General features: G+C 36.4%; 2 protein-coding genes and 1 long non-coding RNA gene across 7 annotated transcripts; all 3 read left to right on the top strand.

Annotated features, from left to right (window-relative positions):
* The first annotated feature begins 882 nt into the window (after positions 1-882).
* On the top strand, positions 883-3,037 carry LOC133738280 (probable jasmonic acid carboxyl methyltransferase 2). 3 transcript variants are annotated; one of them, XM_062165784.1, is made up of 4 exons: positions 883-1,027; positions 1,112-1,555; positions 1,709-1,972; positions 2,566-3,037. In XM_062165784.1, exons 1-4 carry the CDS (start codon positions 953-955, stop codon positions 2,938-2,940), a joined length of 1,158 nt encoding a protein of 385 aa, XP_062021768.1. In that variant the 5' UTR covers positions 883-952; the 3' UTR covers positions 2,941-3,037. The 3 variants fall into 3 exon arrangements, with proteins under 3 accessions (XP_062021768.1, XP_062021770.1, XP_062021769.1); XM_062165786.1 differs by having other exon boundaries at positions 912-1,027; positions 1,254-1,555; XM_062165785.1 differs by having other exon boundaries at positions 919-1,027; positions 1,176-1,555.
* Positions 3,038-3,422: 385 nt separating this feature from the next.
* On the top strand, positions 3,423-8,934 carry LOC133738279 (abscisic acid 8'-hydroxylase CYP707A2). 3 transcript variants are annotated; one of them, XM_062165783.1, is made up of 9 exons: positions 3,426-3,858; positions 3,957-4,278; positions 6,639-6,788; positions 6,895-7,146; positions 7,255-7,341; positions 7,416-7,494; positions 7,622-7,728; positions 7,815-7,942; positions 8,574-8,934. In XM_062165783.1, exons 1-9 carry the CDS (start codon positions 3,611-3,613, stop codon positions 8,686-8,688), a joined length of 1,488 nt encoding a protein of 495 aa, XP_062021767.1. In that variant the 5' UTR covers positions 3,426-3,610; the 3' UTR covers positions 8,689-8,934. The 3 variants fall into 3 exon arrangements, with proteins under 3 accessions (XP_062021766.1, XP_062021764.1, XP_062021767.1); XM_062165782.1 differs by lacking the exon at positions 8,574-8,934 and having other exon boundaries at positions 3,423-3,858; positions 6,895-7,128; positions 7,815-8,202; XM_062165780.1 differs by lacking the exon at positions 8,574-8,934 and having other exon boundaries at positions 3,424-3,858; positions 7,815-8,202.
* A 5,492-nt stretch (positions 8,935-14,426) lies between these two features.
* LOC133736358 (uncharacterized) lies at positions 14,427-16,882 on the top strand. The gene is made up of 4 exons (XR_009859519.1): positions 14,427-14,483; positions 15,248-15,412; positions 16,093-16,135; positions 16,616-16,882. It is a non-coding gene; the product is annotated as an uncharacterized LOC133736358 (long non-coding RNA).
* The last annotated feature ends 562 nt before the right edge of the window (positions 16,883-17,444 follow it).

Raw genomic sequence — 17,444 nt, 5'->3', positions numbered from 1 at the left:
TCCCCTTGTCTACAGACCTTGCAAACCCTAGAGAGAGGAACGGCTCTCTAGGGTCCTTAAGAAATAAATCTAATTGGTCCAGTATATGTACTCCTTTTTTTTTTTTTTTTTTTTTTTTTTTGTATTGATAAACCTGTCCTTGTATGTATATTTGTTTTTTCTGCGTGTATTAATATATGTGGTCATTGATTAATTAGTTACGTAAAGTCTATTCCTAATTATTTAAAATCTTGTAGAAATTTCAACCACCTAGCCATTTTTGTATACAACATCCAAAAACTCAACTCTCATCCAAAATGACGACTGGATGCTCGCTATTGTATGGACATCTTAATTTCTAAAATAAAAATATGATGAAGAAAAGAGATTCTAATTATTTGATAAAAAAAATAAAAAAAGATTATAATTGGCCCGAGACTACTTGAGAATTAATCTCTATCTGTATGATGGCCAAGGGATCCAGTTCGGTTTCCGAAGATACTGTTATGAGCTGGATTGATGCATACGTGAGGTAGTCTCTCCAATATATATATATATATATATATATATATATATATAGAGAGAGAGAGAGAGAGAGAGAGAGAGAGAGAGAGCAGAATAAAAAGAAAAAAGAATAAGGGAAAGGGAGGGGAAAGTAAAATAAAAACACGTTCCATGCATGCGAGACGTGGAACTAATTAACTATCGTTTTTGATTAATTATGCCACTAAAGCTAATGCATTTTTTTTTTCCTCAAGTTAAAAAAGAAATTGAAGATGTGAGTCCTCATAAAACAATTAGATGAAATCAACTTAATTAATTTCGGTAGTTAAAAGGAGCTAATTTCGGTAGATAAGCTGGTAGAAGTAGAACAACATGTAGGGGCTGGGTGAAATTTCTCTATCAGCATATATATGGAGTCCCAAACTCCAATCATCAAAGATATTTACAGCACCCGAACAGAGCGAGAAACATGGAAGTGAAGCAAATACTTCACATGAACAAAGGGGATGACGAAACTAGTTACGCCAAAAATTCCAAAATTCAGGTAATTAATTGGCCGCCGGCACTTCTAATTCTTCTGATTCCATTTTTCATCTCTCTAAATTAGTTCATTTATATTAATATGTAGTGCAAAATACTATCCATAACAAAGCCAATCATTGAGGAAACAGTACTGAAAATCTTGGGTTCAGATCTTGTGCCAAAACAAAGTTTTGGCATAGCAGATTTGGGTTGCTCATCTGGACCAAACTCCTTGTTACTCATTTCAGAGGTCATGGATGTCATACATGCGGAATACAGTCGCCTGACCCAGCCGAGCCTCCAGCTCCAGTCATCCACACGGGAGTTTAGAGTGTATCTCAATGACCTCTTTAGCAACGACTTCAACACCATTTTCGTGTCACTGCCAGAGTTCTACGACAAGTTCAAGCAAGACTTCAAGGATACTACTACTAGTGAGGGGCCTAATCTCTTTATTTCTGCTGTGCCTGGTTCTTTTTATGGTAGATTATTTCCCAACAAGAGCTTGCACTTTGTTCACTCTTCCTCTAGTCTTCATTGGCTCTCCCAGGTAGCCCTAATTCGATCAATCTCTCCATTTCCGTGGATGCAGTTTGGATCTATTTTTCTTGTGTAGGCTTTCTGCCTGTAACATTTTTCGCTACTTCCTATCATTATCAATAACTTAATAATGTGCTATATATGTATGTGTGTACTGGTGCAGGTTCCCCCTGGACTAGATACAGCCTTAAACAAGGGGAAGATCTACATATCTAAGAGCAGCCCAGAATGTGTGAAGGAGGCATATTCACAGCAATTCCACAAGGACTTTTCTGTGTTTCTAAAGTCTCGCGCTGAAGAAATTGTATCCGGAGGACGAATGGTTCTGTCATTCATGGGAAGGCGATTGTCAGACCCTACAATTGAAGAGAGTTGCTATCTCCAGTGGGAGCTCTTAGCCAATGCATTAATGACCTTGGTTTTAGAGGTAACGTCGTACTATCGTCATCAATATCCTCCACTCGAACCTGACATGTTCTGTACGCGATAACGTGAAGTGTTGTCCCACATAGCAAATTTGTAATTAAGGTTGTTTTTTAGTGTCTGTCTATTTTTTATTCCTGTTTTGTTTTCATTAGTTTACAGGTAAAACATTATTTGTTTTTTTTTTTTTTTTTGACATGTATGAGAGTTTATTTTCCTAATTAAGGTTGTTGGTATATTTATGGCTAGCATCTTTGGGACTCTAGGCTCTCTTTAATGAAGTAATTTTCAGACTATAGTGCTTATCATTGTTAAGCCTCTTCACCTATTATATATCAATTAGTTTTGATTTTTGAGTATGATGCCTATTTGCCTAGATTAGGTTTAAGTTTTTTTTAGTTTTTTTTTTACATCTAAGGGTGGAAAATAAAATGCCTTAACTTAATAATAATTCTCTCTGGTAAATCTCAGGGTTGTTAAACATTATTTTCTTGGTCAATAACTGACCAGGTGAATATTTTCGTTTGAGTATGATGCTTAATATTTGCCTAGATTAGGTTTAATTGTTTTTTTTTTTTAATTAATGGTTGCAAGTAGGGCTCTATTGAAGAAGAAAAAGTTGAATCGTTCCATGCTCCCTACTATGCTCCATGTCCGGACGAATTGAATTTGCAGTTACAAAAAGAAGGATCATTCGTAATGGACCGCCTTGAAGCATTCGAAATTGATTGGGATGGTGGTGCTGATCTGGATGAAAACACGAATAACACAACCAATGAAACTGTAGCAAGCAGTGGCGAGCGAGTAGCCAAGACCATAAGAGCCGTGGTGGAGTCAATGCTCGAGTCTCATTTTGGTGAAGATCTTATGATGGATACTTTGTTTCAGAGGTACGCAGAGCTCGCCAGCGATCGCTTGTCAAAATCTAGAACCAAGTACATCAACTTGGTCATTTCACTCATTAAGAACTAATTATAATTGTGCATGTTTTGTAATTTATTTCCAGATCATTCTTGGCTTTCACGAACAATATCTATCAATCGATCTGTACGTGTGTATTGTTTTCGAATAGTTGTTTCGAGAGTTAATAAGGGAAGGAACATATTTGAAGGCCTGTACAGATCTCAACTCATTTCGATCTGTTCAAGGACCTATCAAGTTCAAAAATTCGACTTGCTTTTTTTCTTAAATGGGTTATTTTTTCTTCGATTACACTTGAGCTTTTGTTGGCAGCACCATGATGATGTTGGAGCCAAAAGCTAGGAACAATAATGAGGAATTTCAGTGGATGAAGCATTAGAGCTCAATCACGTCACTCTTCATACCAAAAAAGTTGCTCAAAAAATCATAATGATAAAGCTACCGCACAATTTTGATGGTCCTAATTAACTAAGCAAATTGTCTAGTGTTAATTAGCTCTACCTTGGGGCCTCATTTCACAAATCACAGCAACTCATGTCGGCCAAAATCCCACCCTCTCTACCGTACACGTCTCTCTCTGCTATGCATACGAATTCAGCTAGTCGATCAAGGGTTTAAGTATATATTTGATCGATCGCAGAACAAATTAAGTTTCCATATGATCATTATTCAACTATTTGCCAGCTAACTCATTTAGCAGAGATAGCTATACAGCAAAAGAATGGCTTCAATTTTGCCTCCGGAAAATCTTTGCTTTTCTTATTGGGCAGGGCTAGTTGTGTTAACTGCCTTAACATTCCTGGTTTATCAGATTATGAAGCCCCTGCAGTACTACTCTCAACAAGAACCAAAGGTTGATATTCCTCCAGGAAGTCGAGGATTACCATTGATCGGAGAGACCTTACACTTCATGGCTGCCATTTATAGTGGCAAAGGGTTTTATGAGTTTGTCAGATTGCGCCGTCTCCGGTATCACCTCCTCCATTTCTCTTGTCTTTGTGCTTATGATACATGCCTGGTTTAAATCAACAATCTAACAATATAACGTGCATGTCATTAATTTGTAGATACGGCAAATGCTTCAAGACCAACATATTTGGGGGGACGCATGTCTTTGTGTCGAGCACCAAGTCAGCCAAGGTAATTCTAAACAATGACTCGGGGAAATTCGGGAAGAGATACATAAAATCTATTGCGGAGCTAGTGGGAAATCAAAGCTTGCTTTGTGCTTCACACCAACACCACAAACTACTTCGTGGCCAATTGGGCAGTTTGTTCTCTACAAATTCTCTATCAGTGTTCATCAAACAGTTCGATCAACTCATTGTTGAAGCTCTAAAAGGCTGGGAACATCAAAGCACTGTGGTTATACAAGATGAAGCGCTCAAGGTACATAAAAAAATTGGGCAATTCATTATATGTCTAATTTTTATAAGAAATGTTAGGTAAAACTCAGCAATTATTTCTTGTCAATTTACACCTAATAGCAACTCCAACAACTTTCCCATATCTTGATTTTTCTCCATTTTAGGGAAAAATTTAGTTGTTTTACTCCAACAGATTCTTTATAGTTATCCCTAAAATAGAGATAGTGATGAGAGAGAAAACAAAATTCCTTATATTTACAGCAATCTGTAAAATTTTAGAGAAGGATTTAGGGAAGAATTATGAAATCTGTAAAATAAAGAATCTGTTGGAGTTGCGGTATAATTTTTTTTGGAGATTTTAATTTTTGCTTCCTTATAATAGAGAAATTATAGGGAAGCTGTTGGAGATGCTCTAAGAGTTGTCATGTAAGGTAAATAATAGAACCATTTTTCTCTCAAAATTATAGAAATTGTCACTGAAAGAAAATTTATTAACCTACACTAATCTACCTATTGCCAAAAAAATAATGTTATGTATTCCATGATTAAGAGCATCTTTAGCAGACTCTCTATTTTAGCTATTTAGCTATTTTAGAGAGCATGTTTAGCTTTTTATCTATTTTAGCAGCTGCACCAGACTCATAAGTGGCTCTCCATTATAACTTTTAGCTATCTCACTCCTAAATATAGAGAGCGAGATGAGGCTCTCTATAATTTAAAACATTCATTTTGAGTTATTTTATATGAATTATAAATACATTTAAACTATTTAATCTTCATTTAAAAAGTAATATAAATTTAAAATTAACTAAAATAGAGAGCATTGATACAGACGTATTTCTAAAGTGGCTAGCTAAAATGACTTTTTAGCTATTTTGGCTAAAATTTGACTCAAAAAATGGCTAGCATTGCTAAAGATGCTCTAAAGCTCTTTGCATTAATTCTTATTTTAATTGTAGGTTTTGTAATTCCTAACTTTAATATTGTCATCAATATTGCTAGAATCATGCAATTTGACCTATTTTTTAAATGGACCAAATATGAAGAGATTTTTGCATATCTTTTTTTGGGTTCACAAACATTCTATCACATAGTTAAGTTATTTGATGCTTAATTACTATCTATAGTTATTGTTGATATGATTGAGATTGTGGAGAACATAGTTTATGATTTTTTTATATGTTTTTTACCTTTTTTTGCGGTGCATCAATGTATTCGATGAAATGTTACTAAGAATTTAGTTCGCATAATAGTTTTTATTTGTTGCATACCTATTATAGAGGTTTGTTCGACTATACATCTATACCATACCTATTATACCTATGCTAACTTGAGGAGTTGGGTAAAACATCTGACTTTCAGGTGACAATAAAAAAAAAGTATGTAGTAGGTATGACTTTCAAGTTCTAAAACTTTAATGCCTACTGATTTTTTGTTTTGTTTTATGCTATGAGTTTCATTGGTTACCTATTTTGTATTCTTTTACTCTTTTTTTTTTTTTGTGGTGTACTCAATGTATTCTATGAAATGTTACTAAGAATTTAGTTCGTACAATGGTTTATTAGTTGCATACCTACCATAGAGGCTTGTTCGACTTTACGTCTACAGACTCTATACCATACCTATTATACTCATGCTAACTTGAGGAGCTAGGTAAAACACCTGAATTTTAGGTGATGATTAAAAAAAAAAAATGTAGTAAGTATGACTTTCAAGTTCTAAAACTTGAATGCATGCCTACTGTTTTTTTTTTTAAGCTGTGAGTTTCATTGGTTATCTATTCCAAATGTCTGACATTTAGCGATGTTCATGGCTATGAGGTAGGTTGTTTTATGCCATGAGGTTTTTTTCAATACTATGTCAAAAAGTATAAAGTTTTAGATGCCTCATACCTCCTTCCAAAAAAAAAAATGCCTCATACCTCCGTCATTTATTGGTTACCTGTTCTAGAGGTATGTTATTTAATGTTATGGCTATGAGGTAAGTTGTTTTATGCTATGAGTTTTTTTCAATACCTTGTCAAAAGGTATATAGTTTTAGATACCTCATACATATGTCATTTATTCGCTACCTGTACAATAAGTAGATGTTAAAATTAAGAGATCAATTATCATTTCATATTACTTTTCACCACCCGAAGGGTAAATCAGGCATATACGATAATAGGAAAAAAGTATTAATTATACATCAACAGTCTATAAGGAAAGTTTATCTGCGTGGAACCATCCTAAGGGTAACTCTAAGGGTTAAATCAAGCATATAGGACAACATGAATAGGTAAATGTTTACCAGCAAAATATTTTTAATCACCGATGACAAATTATAGTCGAATGTCGCTTCCAGATTTGTTAATTTGGTCTAAAATTCATAATTTCTAAGCAGATAACTTGCAAAGCAATGTGTAAGATCTTGTTAAGCGTGGAAAGTGGATACGAATTAGAGGTGTTGCAGAAGGAGGTAGCTCATGTTTGTGAAGCTATGCTTGCATTTCCTCTGAGGTTTCCCGGGACTAGATTTAACAAGGGCCTTCAGGTAAAGCTCACTATTCGAATGAAGCCCAAAAGGCTTTTCTATTTCACCTTGTGGACTTCTAGCCGAACTGTCTATTCAGCGAACTTAACCATCTCATAATCTTCAGGGGAGGAAGAAAATCATGAGCATAATTGATAAAGCAATGAGGGAAAGGAGAGGAAGAAGGTTAAGGGCTGATGAAGATGATTTTCTACAACAAATTTTGAGAAATGAAGCAGGTGGCAATGGGCTAACAGATGAAGAGGTCAAAGACAATATATTAACCATGGTAATTGCAGGTCAAGATACTACAGCCACAGCAATGACCTGGATGGTCAAATTCTTAGGTGAAAATCCAGAGGTGCTTCACACTCTTATGGTAAATAATCAAGAGAATGCTTGACTAGTTGTCTAGTTTAATTTGTTGATTATTTCTTCTTCGATTTTTCTGGTTTCTAAGTCAATTATGTACTACTTACTATAACAGAAAGAACAACTTGACTTGTGGAGAAAAACTTCGTCAAAGTCATTTTTAACACTGGAAAGTATTAACGAGATGCCGTTTGCTTCGAAGGTAGTAGCTCGTCATATCAGTGAGAGACACACTGAATTAATTAGTTGAATAAATGAGTGGTGTCTGTGAATTAGGTAGTGAAGGAATCCCTAAGGCTGGCTTCGATCGTGCCTTGGTTCCCAAGACTAGCTCTTGAGGATTGCAAGATGGAAGGTTCATTGAATTTCATTATGCATATCTCTCATTCATTTGATTATTTATACTCTATAATTTCATATAATGAAATGATATAATTAATTAATTAGCATAATTCACATGGTATGTGTTTTTGTTGGTGAAGGATTTAGGATCAAGAAAGGGTGGAATGTAAATGTTGATGCTAAATCGGTACACCTTGATCCGACGGTGTACATCGATCCCGGCAAGTTCAATCCCTCGAGGTTTGATGTAAGAAAACATTCATTCACCTCATTCTTGTATAAAATGTTGGGACTCGAGTAATTTGTACGTAAGATATATAAACATGAATGCAGGATGAATATTCAAAAGGAGGACACAGCAGGTTCTTAGCTTTTGGGATGGGAGGGAGGACATGTTTGGGGATGAACATGGCTAAGGCTATGATGCTGGTTTTTCTTCACCGTCTCGTCACTACTTACAGGTCACTACCTGTCAACTTCTTCAGTTTATCGTTTCTTATAAACATTGAGACCTATCTACTATTCAATAATCAACATGGAATATTGGAATGTCAAAATGATTCTGGAGGAAACTATAAGAAATTTATACTAGTCAAGGTTTGATGGCGTTGGTGTATGTTTGTTCTTTCATGCTTATGGACAATGGCTGAGCCACAAAGCGATGGATTAGGGTGGTCAATTTACTTCTAATTAAAAAATAAAGTCTTGTTGTTTGATGAAATGCTTCAAAGACCAATTTCGTAAACTTCATGTTTGATGTTGAGAAACATTTTGAATTTTAAATCCCAAACCTATAAGTTTTTTTTATTTTTTATTTATTTATTTTTTTTAAACCCTTAGCCCACCCCCCTACATATGTTAGTGAGAATCAAACCCATGACCTTTACAATGTTAGAATTATAATTTAACCTACAGGTTCTTATTCTAACAAAATTTAATTTCATAAACTTCTTTGTCATGCTATCATTATCGCTCAATATAAAGCTCGCTTTGGAGCAACTATATAACACTATGAGAACTATCAAATTCTTTTTTGTAAAACTAATTAATTCCACTAATAAAGCTCCTAGTGAATGAATGAATTCATATCAGGTGGAAGGTGATCGACCAAGATTCAAGCATTGAAAAATGGGGGCTCTTCTCAAAGTTAAGAAGTGGTTGTCCGGTGATTGTGACTCGTATGGACGAAGATATATTACTAGTGTAATGTATCCCAAATGATATTGTGATCCAGGTTGCTGTTTTGGGGAATATTGAGCATCTTTCAATTTATGGTTCGTATTAAGTTTGATTCATGGACCAAAAACTCGTCCCCTTCCCATTAGAGGTTTTGAACAGAATGAAAAAAAAAAAAAAAAGACCCTCCAACATAGGGCAAAAGACAAGGACTCCAAATTTGACTCAAGAATCTCTGATCTGTCTTTCATCCATTTTCTAAAATTAGTTTTTGATATAGATCTTTGGGATCATTCAACTAAAGGACAACACAAGGTAGCTCACCCTAACCAGTCCAATTTAGGTTTAGGGTGGTACAAACACCCACCAAGCCAGTCCCATTATCATTGTCTTTATACAAGGAAAATTCTCCTAATTGCAAAAGCCATTGTCCTTAAACTGCACCAACAGACCCAAATGGATGACTCCGCGCGCACTATTATATCTAAGTACTTTTGGGGCTATAAAGGGAGTCATTAGTGGATGCTAAGGGTGTGTCCTATAACGTTTTATGAAATTATTTTTGTAATACTGGATTGTAGAATGAAAATGGGGAATTAAACTACAAGTTTTTAAGATGTAAATACATGTTCGGTACAAGTATTTCAAAACTTGAAATATCAAAAACATATCTATCATTTAAAAAAAATAGCACTCTGTTTAGTTTTTCCTTAGTAATCATGAAAAATTGACTATTTTGTTTGTATTGATTATGAATCATTTATTGGTTGTTATGAGAAAAGAAACAGAGTATTGTGAAGGAGATTGAACAAGAAGAATCAAATCCCTCAAATTTGTTTATAAAATATATCATATGAAGTTGCAAGCTCTTGAATCTTTAGTTCAAAAAGATAATTCAATCAAATGTCTCAACCTTAGTTGTTAATTCCTCTTGCCCATGAGATAATCCAATTATATTGAAGCATAAAATACCGAAGCTTTCACCCTAAATCATCCGTATAAATTAGATCTGACACGTGAAAGAGGGATTTTCTAAATCCTTCATTCTTCTCTATTGCATAATTCTGCAAGTTTCAATTGATTGAAAAAAACGGGGAAGAAGAAAGTTCAAACAGCATATAAAGTAGATGAGATCATGAGAAGAGATGATAAGTCTCAATGGAAATTGTGGGAAAGAAAGAGAGAAAGATCAAAAGCGAGGAGAAGAGTTTGTGGATCTATGTGCTTAAAAGTAAAAAAAATTAATCACTTTCTCTAATTGTAGGGCAAGTTGTTCTCAGGAAACAATGAAAACGTCAAAAAGTCATTTCCCATATTTATTCATAGTTCCTGAATTGTTTCCTAAAATTTATTTTCATTGTTTTTCAAGTTTAATGCACCGAACGCAAATTCATAAATTTTTGAATTCATAAAACAAAAAACAGTATCGCAAAATGATACCGAACGGGCCCTAATTACCCTAAACCTTTAGCTAAAATCCTTTTCTTTCTATTCCACTCATGGTGGTTTTTTCACAATTTCTATTCTTTTTTACTCTCAAAATCTAAATGCATGGTTAATTCATATAATAAAGAAAATGTTGTTAACTTTTTTGTTTGTTTAGTTTTTTCCTGTGGCCACTTTATTATATTTAAGAGAAAAATTCAGCTACCGTCCCCAAACTATGCTGCCAAGGCCAATTTGATACCCGAAATCTCAAAAGTATCAATGTGATACCCAAACACATATTTTGACACCAACGTGATACTTCCGTCCAAAATTTCTGACGGCACCGTTTCTTTGCTGACGTGGAGACAATTTTTTTTTTATTAAGGGCAGAATAGTCTTTCACTACTAGCTAATTAAAAAAAAAAAAAAAAAAAGGAATGAAACCATGAACATAGCTTTCTCTCCCAACTCCAATTCTTCTTCTTCTTCCCAACACTACCTCCAATCATAACTCAGATTCACCTCTTCCTTTCTTCGCTTTACTTTAGCTCTCTCCTCTCTTCAATCTTATCTCCGACATAATCCTATCTATCACCTCCATATATGTGTTGTCTGTCCATTTCTGAGCTCCTATTCAAGTTTCAGTTTCTGGGTTTTTGTTCTTTCTTCTGCTCTAATTACCAGTCGTGTTTTTAACTTTTTATTTATTTATTTTCATTCATTTCTGTTTTCTGGGTTTTTGTTTGAACTTTAAACAGCTCTTTTGGGACTTATTTCTGATTATTTGCTCAATAAAGCCTTGAAATTTGAGTCAAAGATTCATGCTTCCTGGGTTTCATGTAGGAATATCTTCCCCATGAGTCAAAGATTCAACCCTGTTCTTGCCACTGGTGCCTGCATCCGATATACTCAATTTCAAAATATCTTAAACCACATCAAGCTCAAATTTTGCTACAGAACTATGTGAATACCCAGAAAAATCAATGTCATCATCATCAATCAATTTTTCAAAGAAATCCTCATCGGTCTGAACAAAATTTTCCGCAGGTGCAGTAAAAGCATAAATTTACATGAATAGCCGGCAAGCTCCAGAAAACCGCCACCACGCCATCAGCACGCGTCAAAACAGCGCCACCAGAAAACCTCCGTCGCAGCACCGCCCTGACACGCCGCATGACACCCCTACACCAATCTGAAGACCCCCAGCAGATCCAAGACAGAGATCGAGTCAGATCCCATCGGGATCGGCCCCACCAACACCAGATCCGAACAGCCACAGCCAACACGCAGGGGCGATGACGTCAGAAGCCACCGCCGGAGCCCCGAGATCCGCTGCAGCACCCCCGCGACCGTCACCCATGAACCGAGATGGCGGATCGATTTCGATCCGCCCAAACCGGCACAACATCCCAGCCACCTACCCAGAGCCACGCCGCATCCTTGGCACCCCTCCACAGCTTAACAAACAGCCTCCCCTCCCGAACCGGAGCGCAGCGACAGAGGATCCATCTGCGATCGGTCGGGAGCGAAAGCCCTCCTCCGAATTTCCTTTCTTTTTTCCTCTCGCGCGTGGGGCGCGTTCTTTTTCTCCCTCACGAGTCCCCCTGATATTTTCTCTCTGTTTTTGTAAGTCCCAGATCATCTGAGAAGAAGAAGAATAAGAAGATAAAGAAGAAGGAAAAAGAAAAAGAATAAACAAAAGAAAAGGGCAAATTGGTCTTTTTCTTTATTTTTGGTCTTCACATGCTTGCCACGTCAGCAAAGAAACGGCGCCGGCAGAAATTTTGGACGGAAGTATCACGTTGGTGTCAAAATATGTGTTTGGGTATCACATTGATACTTTTGAGGATTCGGGTATCAAATTGGCCTTGGCAGCATAGTTTGGGGACGGTAGTTGAATTTTTCTCTATATTTAAATAGTAAACTTTCAGTTTTTTTTATTTATTTTAATTATCAAATCGTAGTGTCAATTCATTATCAAATCGTAGTGTCAATTCATTATAAAAGTAATGCGAGGCAAACATTACATATCAACCCGTCCTATGAAGGGCCAGTCAAAAATGAATTACTGCTAAGAGCCCTAGTAACTAGAACCCTACGTAAAGATGCCTTAGATAATAATGAAACCAAGTAACCAAGAATGCATGACACTATCAGGAAAGAAACCAGATCAGGCCAAATTCCCAACCCAATTTATTCGTAACTCTTTTGGGACCTCCCCAAGCAGAGGGGCTTCCCTAGAAGCAACGATCAACTAACTCGAAGCCTCAGCTTAGAACTTCAACTTTCTCTTCTTAGACTTCTTAGGAAGCTTGCATCTCTTCTGTAGAGAACCCTTTCTTACCACCTTGGGCTTGTTCTTGCTGCCCCGTGGCCTCCCCAATCAGCGCTTCTTGGCAGGTGAAAATATTATGCCTCCAACCTATGAAGCAAGGGCCAGAGAAGGCTCAAAATCTAACTGAATGGGTTAACAACTCACTTGTTTAGGACTTTTGGCATAGGTCAACAACTCCCCCTCCGCCCTATATTTAACTCCAAACACTGGCGCCACCTCCTCCAGGGTTGTCACCATTGCATTCTCATTAATAGCAGCCTGCGTTCCTGCAGCAGCACGAGCATTAGTGGCCCCCATAATGCGCCACCTACCTAGCAAGCAGATGTGTCGTTGATCTAGGAATCGTGAACAAGACTAGAGTTTTAAAAGGATTGACTGTCGGTGACGAAAAAATCAACTTTGTCCACATTGCCAGAGTACCACCATCTGCTCCTCCTCCAGAAGTCAACAGCAGAGAGCCACTGCCATTCTTGCAATCAAGCTGCCCAGAATTACCCTAAACGCTAGCAGATCTAGGATTAGGGTTTGCAACAGACAGACCCGTCACGCACCCTCGTGCTAGCCTCTACCATGGCGGGTGGCCCTCCCCATCTACGAATAGTGTGCTCCAACAACCCCCATATCCTATAGTAAATCAAATCGCTCGTATTTGAAGCAAAGCACAGTAATTAACTACTCCTGCTGGATTGAAAACAAACTCCATCGCTAAAAAGGGCTAACTCACCGACACCCCAATATTATGCAGGATTTGGACTTTGGCCTGCATCCCTCGACGTATTCCAGTCTTATCAAGGAAGAGTACCTCACCCAACATGCAACCAACCATGTACACAACCTCCTCAATCATCAACACAGGTGGCAACCCCATAATTTCGACCTAAATCAGAAAAGTGAGGATCGAAACCTCAACTGAAGAAGTAAGGCCATCGAAGGCTGTTAGGGCAAGCAGGGAGCAACCGTAAATCCGTTGACGATCTGATTTCGCTCCTTCTCCAATCTCCACTGTGAATTTCATCACAAACTGCTCACCCTTATTCATGCACGTACAGACAACTTATTCTTCATATTCCAAAGGAGATGCTACCCATAAACGCTTTGACATCGAGACAGCGTTTGGAAGACAGCAGCTTTCCCACCGCGTAAAAGTTGTTTAAGAGTGTCGCCGCACCACCACCACCAAAGGCACCCTCCCATTCTGAGAGATGGCTAAAGATGCCGAAAGCCTTGCTGAAACCTTGTCCACCATCTACTACAACAAATATGGACATCAGTGACCAAATCATAGTGACCAACCTATAATTGGTCATTAATAGAATTGAATTAATGACCAACATCACCCATTGGTCACTAAAATAGTCAGCGCTAAATTTTTTCAAACTCCCGCCTAATTATGTTATCTCAATGACCAAATCTATAATTAATAGTGACCAGCTTATGTTTGGCCACTACAAATTTAATGACACTTGTAGGGAAACGTTGTCGTTTTGGAGTTAGTGACCAACTATTTTACATTTTCCTTGGTGAATTTTCAAGCGACAAGTTTTCATGGTCGAAAAATTTCGCGGTCTCCAAAAGGTTATAGGCGCGCTTCCAATTCCCAAATTGTGAATGAAAGATGGATATTGTGATACCCATCTTGTTCTTCTCTCACTCCGACTCCGACTCAAATCTTCTCCTACTCGTACCCATCGACTCCGACTCCGACTCCGACTCAGATCTTCTCCTCTGCTCCTATTGCCTTCTCCAATGCTCCTATTGTAAGTATTTCTTTCACAAGGCTTGTCGAAAACTGATTCCACTCCATGGTTGAGCTATTGACTATGGGTTTTGTTTTTTTGGCAATCAAATTGACTTTGGGGTTTGAATTGAGAGGTTTCATGAAGCAATTTGGTACTTGAGTTAATTTTAGGGTTATGAATGTATGGGTTTTGATTTGGTTTGATTTTACTTCTAATTTTTATTGATCAGGTTGCTGCTTTTCATATATCTAGTTAAAGGATTAGCTGGAGAAGACGAAGAAGGATCGACAAATAAACGATTGGCTTTTCGTATTTCTGGATCTGGTAAGAAGTTGCCAGTAGTTTGATTTTTTTTTTTCCCATATAACTTGACTTTCTATGTTTGTGTTCTTTTGTATTATCACTTCTATATATTGTGGATTTTAGGAAATTTTGAAGTTGATTTTGCGATTAATTTGTATTCTGAATTATTTGCTTTACTCTTAAAAGATTTTCAATGAGATGCATCATTGACCAAATTTAACATATGGAGTTGTACCCTTTATTTTTTGTGGCTATTTGAGTTCTGTTTTTGTCTTTATCATCAAATGCCTCTTTTTCTTTATTTGAGCTCTGTTACATTTTGGATATGTCCAAGGACTTCGTCCCAATTTCTGTGTTTTCAGAGTCGTGAGAAGGTAAGCATATATGCTTGCTTGCTTCTATGATAGTTGGTTAGTGCGCACTTGTTTAGTATGACAATGTTCTTTTATCATTGTTGGTTAGATTACTTTGCATTGGCACAACACTGCTGAGGTTTATTGTTATGTTAAAAATAAGCTCATTCATTTTTGAACTGAACATCGCATTGTTTGGACTCTTGAGAATGTTTTGTTGCTGCGCAGTGAACCATATATATTGATGAAGATCAATACTACATAATATAACAAGTACTATCTTTCCTTTGGATATTTGTTTTTTATAAAACTGACCCTTTGTGATAGAAGTTGTACAGCATAATATGGGTTTTATCTTTAGCTTGATATGGTGCCTTGATGTGGGTTGAGAGTTTAGTTCTAGGTTGGTAATGTTTCTTGTGTTGTGTGAAGATGGTGATGTGCAAGTGAGGAAGAAGCTTTATGTGCCGCAAGTGGAGGACAAGAATAGTCACATGAGAATGCTCAACATCTCTTGTGTTGATGATCTGGTTGTGAATTCGATGGATATTTTAAAAGCAGCTGCGGTGGATGCTGATGGAAATGAATGCGAAGACGGTAGTGTTTCACTTACTTCTTACAAGCCTTATCAGTGATTTATACATTGTAGATTTTGTAGTCATTCTTTACAATTGATAGTTTCTATGATTTAGACCACAACCACTAGTTAGACTTTCTGCCCTCATTATTTGACATTAAAATTTGAATTTATTAGAAATGGAAGATTACAAAATTTAGGATTGGATCAATTATGTTAATGCTGATTAAGCCTCAAAGTTTATAATCATGTTTAGTGTCTTTTATTTCTCTTTATGTGTGTAGGACTATCTAAAGACTCTGATTGTCTAAAACCATGTTAGGATGTGAACATTTGACCGGTGTTTCTAGTTCTTAAAAGGCCCTCTATCAATTTATCCAGGTTTAGACATCAGAGTGTTATCAAACTGGGTAATTTCTCAGTTAGAAGATGTGGACATCCTTTAGTTTTTCATTTTCTTGAAAAATCATGATATATTTCTCGTTCTTCACTCAGATGTAGTCTAGTCTGGCATTTCTTTTCCAGAAAGTCTTAGTCCTAGCATCTTGTTTGTTTTTAATGTCTTACTTTTTTCATTGGGCACTACGGTGTAAATAAACTCTTTCCAAAAAGAATGCCAGATTGGCTTCATAGATTTAAATATATGTAACAATTGTAGATATGATTGGGTTAAACTGATCAAGGATCTCTCTTTGTGCAGTTTTACAGGCAAGGTGATGAAGTTGATTTGTTCCTCTAACCAGGTAAAAGTTCTCTTCCTATTTTCTTAATTAATTTCAGTATTTCTTATATGTGTCAAAACCAAACAATAGTTGACTGAATTTGCTTATCCTCCTTGCTTATAGGAGTAGCATTTGACAGATCTGGGAGACGTTTGGGTCGAGGTGGAGGGTATGATTATGCATTTTATTGGCTTAGATGAAGATTTTATTTTGTCTTTCAAGTTTGTGAGCTGAGTTGTTTGGAGATGTCATTCTGTATTTCCCCCTTATACATAAGGCTTCTAGAGCTGTGAATATTTTCCCTGCCCTATATAAGATTTTAAATTTAAGTATCATATTTCCTTAACCAAAAAAATTATTATCCTATTCAGATTTATGAATTAGTGATCTTAACGCTTGGTCTTCTATAGTTATTATGATACTTTTTTTTCCCACTGTTTTTTGTGTGCAAGTTCAGATAATGTCTTATTACTTTTTATCTGATTCATTTTACATATATAGCAAATCATGCTCAAGTGAGGGAGGCAGATCAAGCAGAAACACAAGCAATGCAACTTGCAGAGTGAGTTGATGGCTGCGAAGTCTACTGGAGATCAACAATGAGGAGTTAGAGATAGTCAAAGCTGGTGCAGCTCAGCAAAATGAAGAGTTAGAGGCAGTGAAGGCTAGAGCCGCTGCACAAAATGAAGAGTTGGAGGCACTAAAGGCAAGACAAAATCATACCGACATACTTTTACTTAAATTGATGGTGTCGTTATCCTCCCAAAATTGATGGTATGCATACATGATTCATTTGTGCTGTTGCAATTATATTATATCAAGAAAATATAATTAGTGTATATACTAGGCCTTTCTTAGGTGCAGCTCTTACCTACATTAGGATGAAGATTATAACTTGTTGTATATGTTTTGTTATATTGCAGATTGGTCTAAGCTTCAAAAAAGTACATCTTGCAAACTATCATTGAACGCCGCCTTATTGAACTTCTAGAAAGACTTGTATGTATTTCCATTTATTTTGAAATTGCTTTAAGGATGGATATTGACATTTGTATATTTTGGATTTGGAAATTTAATTAGTATTTCAGGATAGAGATACATGTCTTATATTGTATTGGAATTGAGTAGTTTAATATTGATAACTGGTATTTGAGTACATTTCATTTTGTGGTGTTGGAGTATTGAAGGCTACTTTGATTTGTATTGATGCACTAAATGATCAGGTTTGTTTTAACAACCAGGAAAAATTGCCAATTTAGTTACCAAAGTACCAATGATCTAGCAATATGGTCACTAAAAGCATGTCAGTGAATGGTTTTTAATGACCAAA

The sequence above is a fragment of the Rosa rugosa genome, chromosome 3 (assembly GCF_958449725.1).
Source record: "Rosa rugosa chromosome 3, drRosRugo1.1, whole genome shotgun sequence".
Classification (NCBI taxonomy): Eukaryota; Viridiplantae; Streptophyta; class Magnoliopsida; order Rosales; family Rosaceae; genus Rosa; species Rosa rugosa.
This window is presented reverse-complemented; position numbering and strand designations above follow the sequence as displayed.

What these genes read in the sequence shown, in the direction of transcription:
- LOC133738280 (XM_062165784.1), top strand. Translation starts at nt 953, where the DNA reads ATGGAAGTGAAGCAAATACTTCACATGAACAAAGGGGATGACGAAACT. An exon ending in CCAAAAATTCCAAAATTCAG is followed by an intron (nt 1,028 to 1,111) that starts GTAATTAATTGG and finishes ATTAATATGTAG; the next exon opens with TGCAAAATACTATCCATAAC. An exon ending in GTCTTCATTGGCTCTCCCAG is followed by an intron (nt 1,556 to 1,708) that starts GTAGCCCTAATT and finishes GTACTGGTGCAG; the next exon opens with GTTCCCCCTGGACTAGATAC.
- LOC133738279 (XM_062165780.1), top strand. Translation starts at nt 3,611, where the DNA reads ATGGCTTCAATTTTGCCTCCGGAAAATCTTTGCTTTTCTTATTGGGCA. An exon ending in AGGTGCTTCACACTCTTATG is followed by an intron (nt 7,147 to 7,254) that starts GTAAATAATCAA and finishes TTACTATAACAG; the next exon opens with AAAGAACAACTTGACTTGTG. An exon ending in AGATGCCGTTTGCTTCGAAG is followed by an intron (nt 7,342 to 7,415) that starts GTAGTAGCTCGT and finishes TCTGTGAATTAG; the next exon opens with GTAGTGAAGGAATCCCTAAG.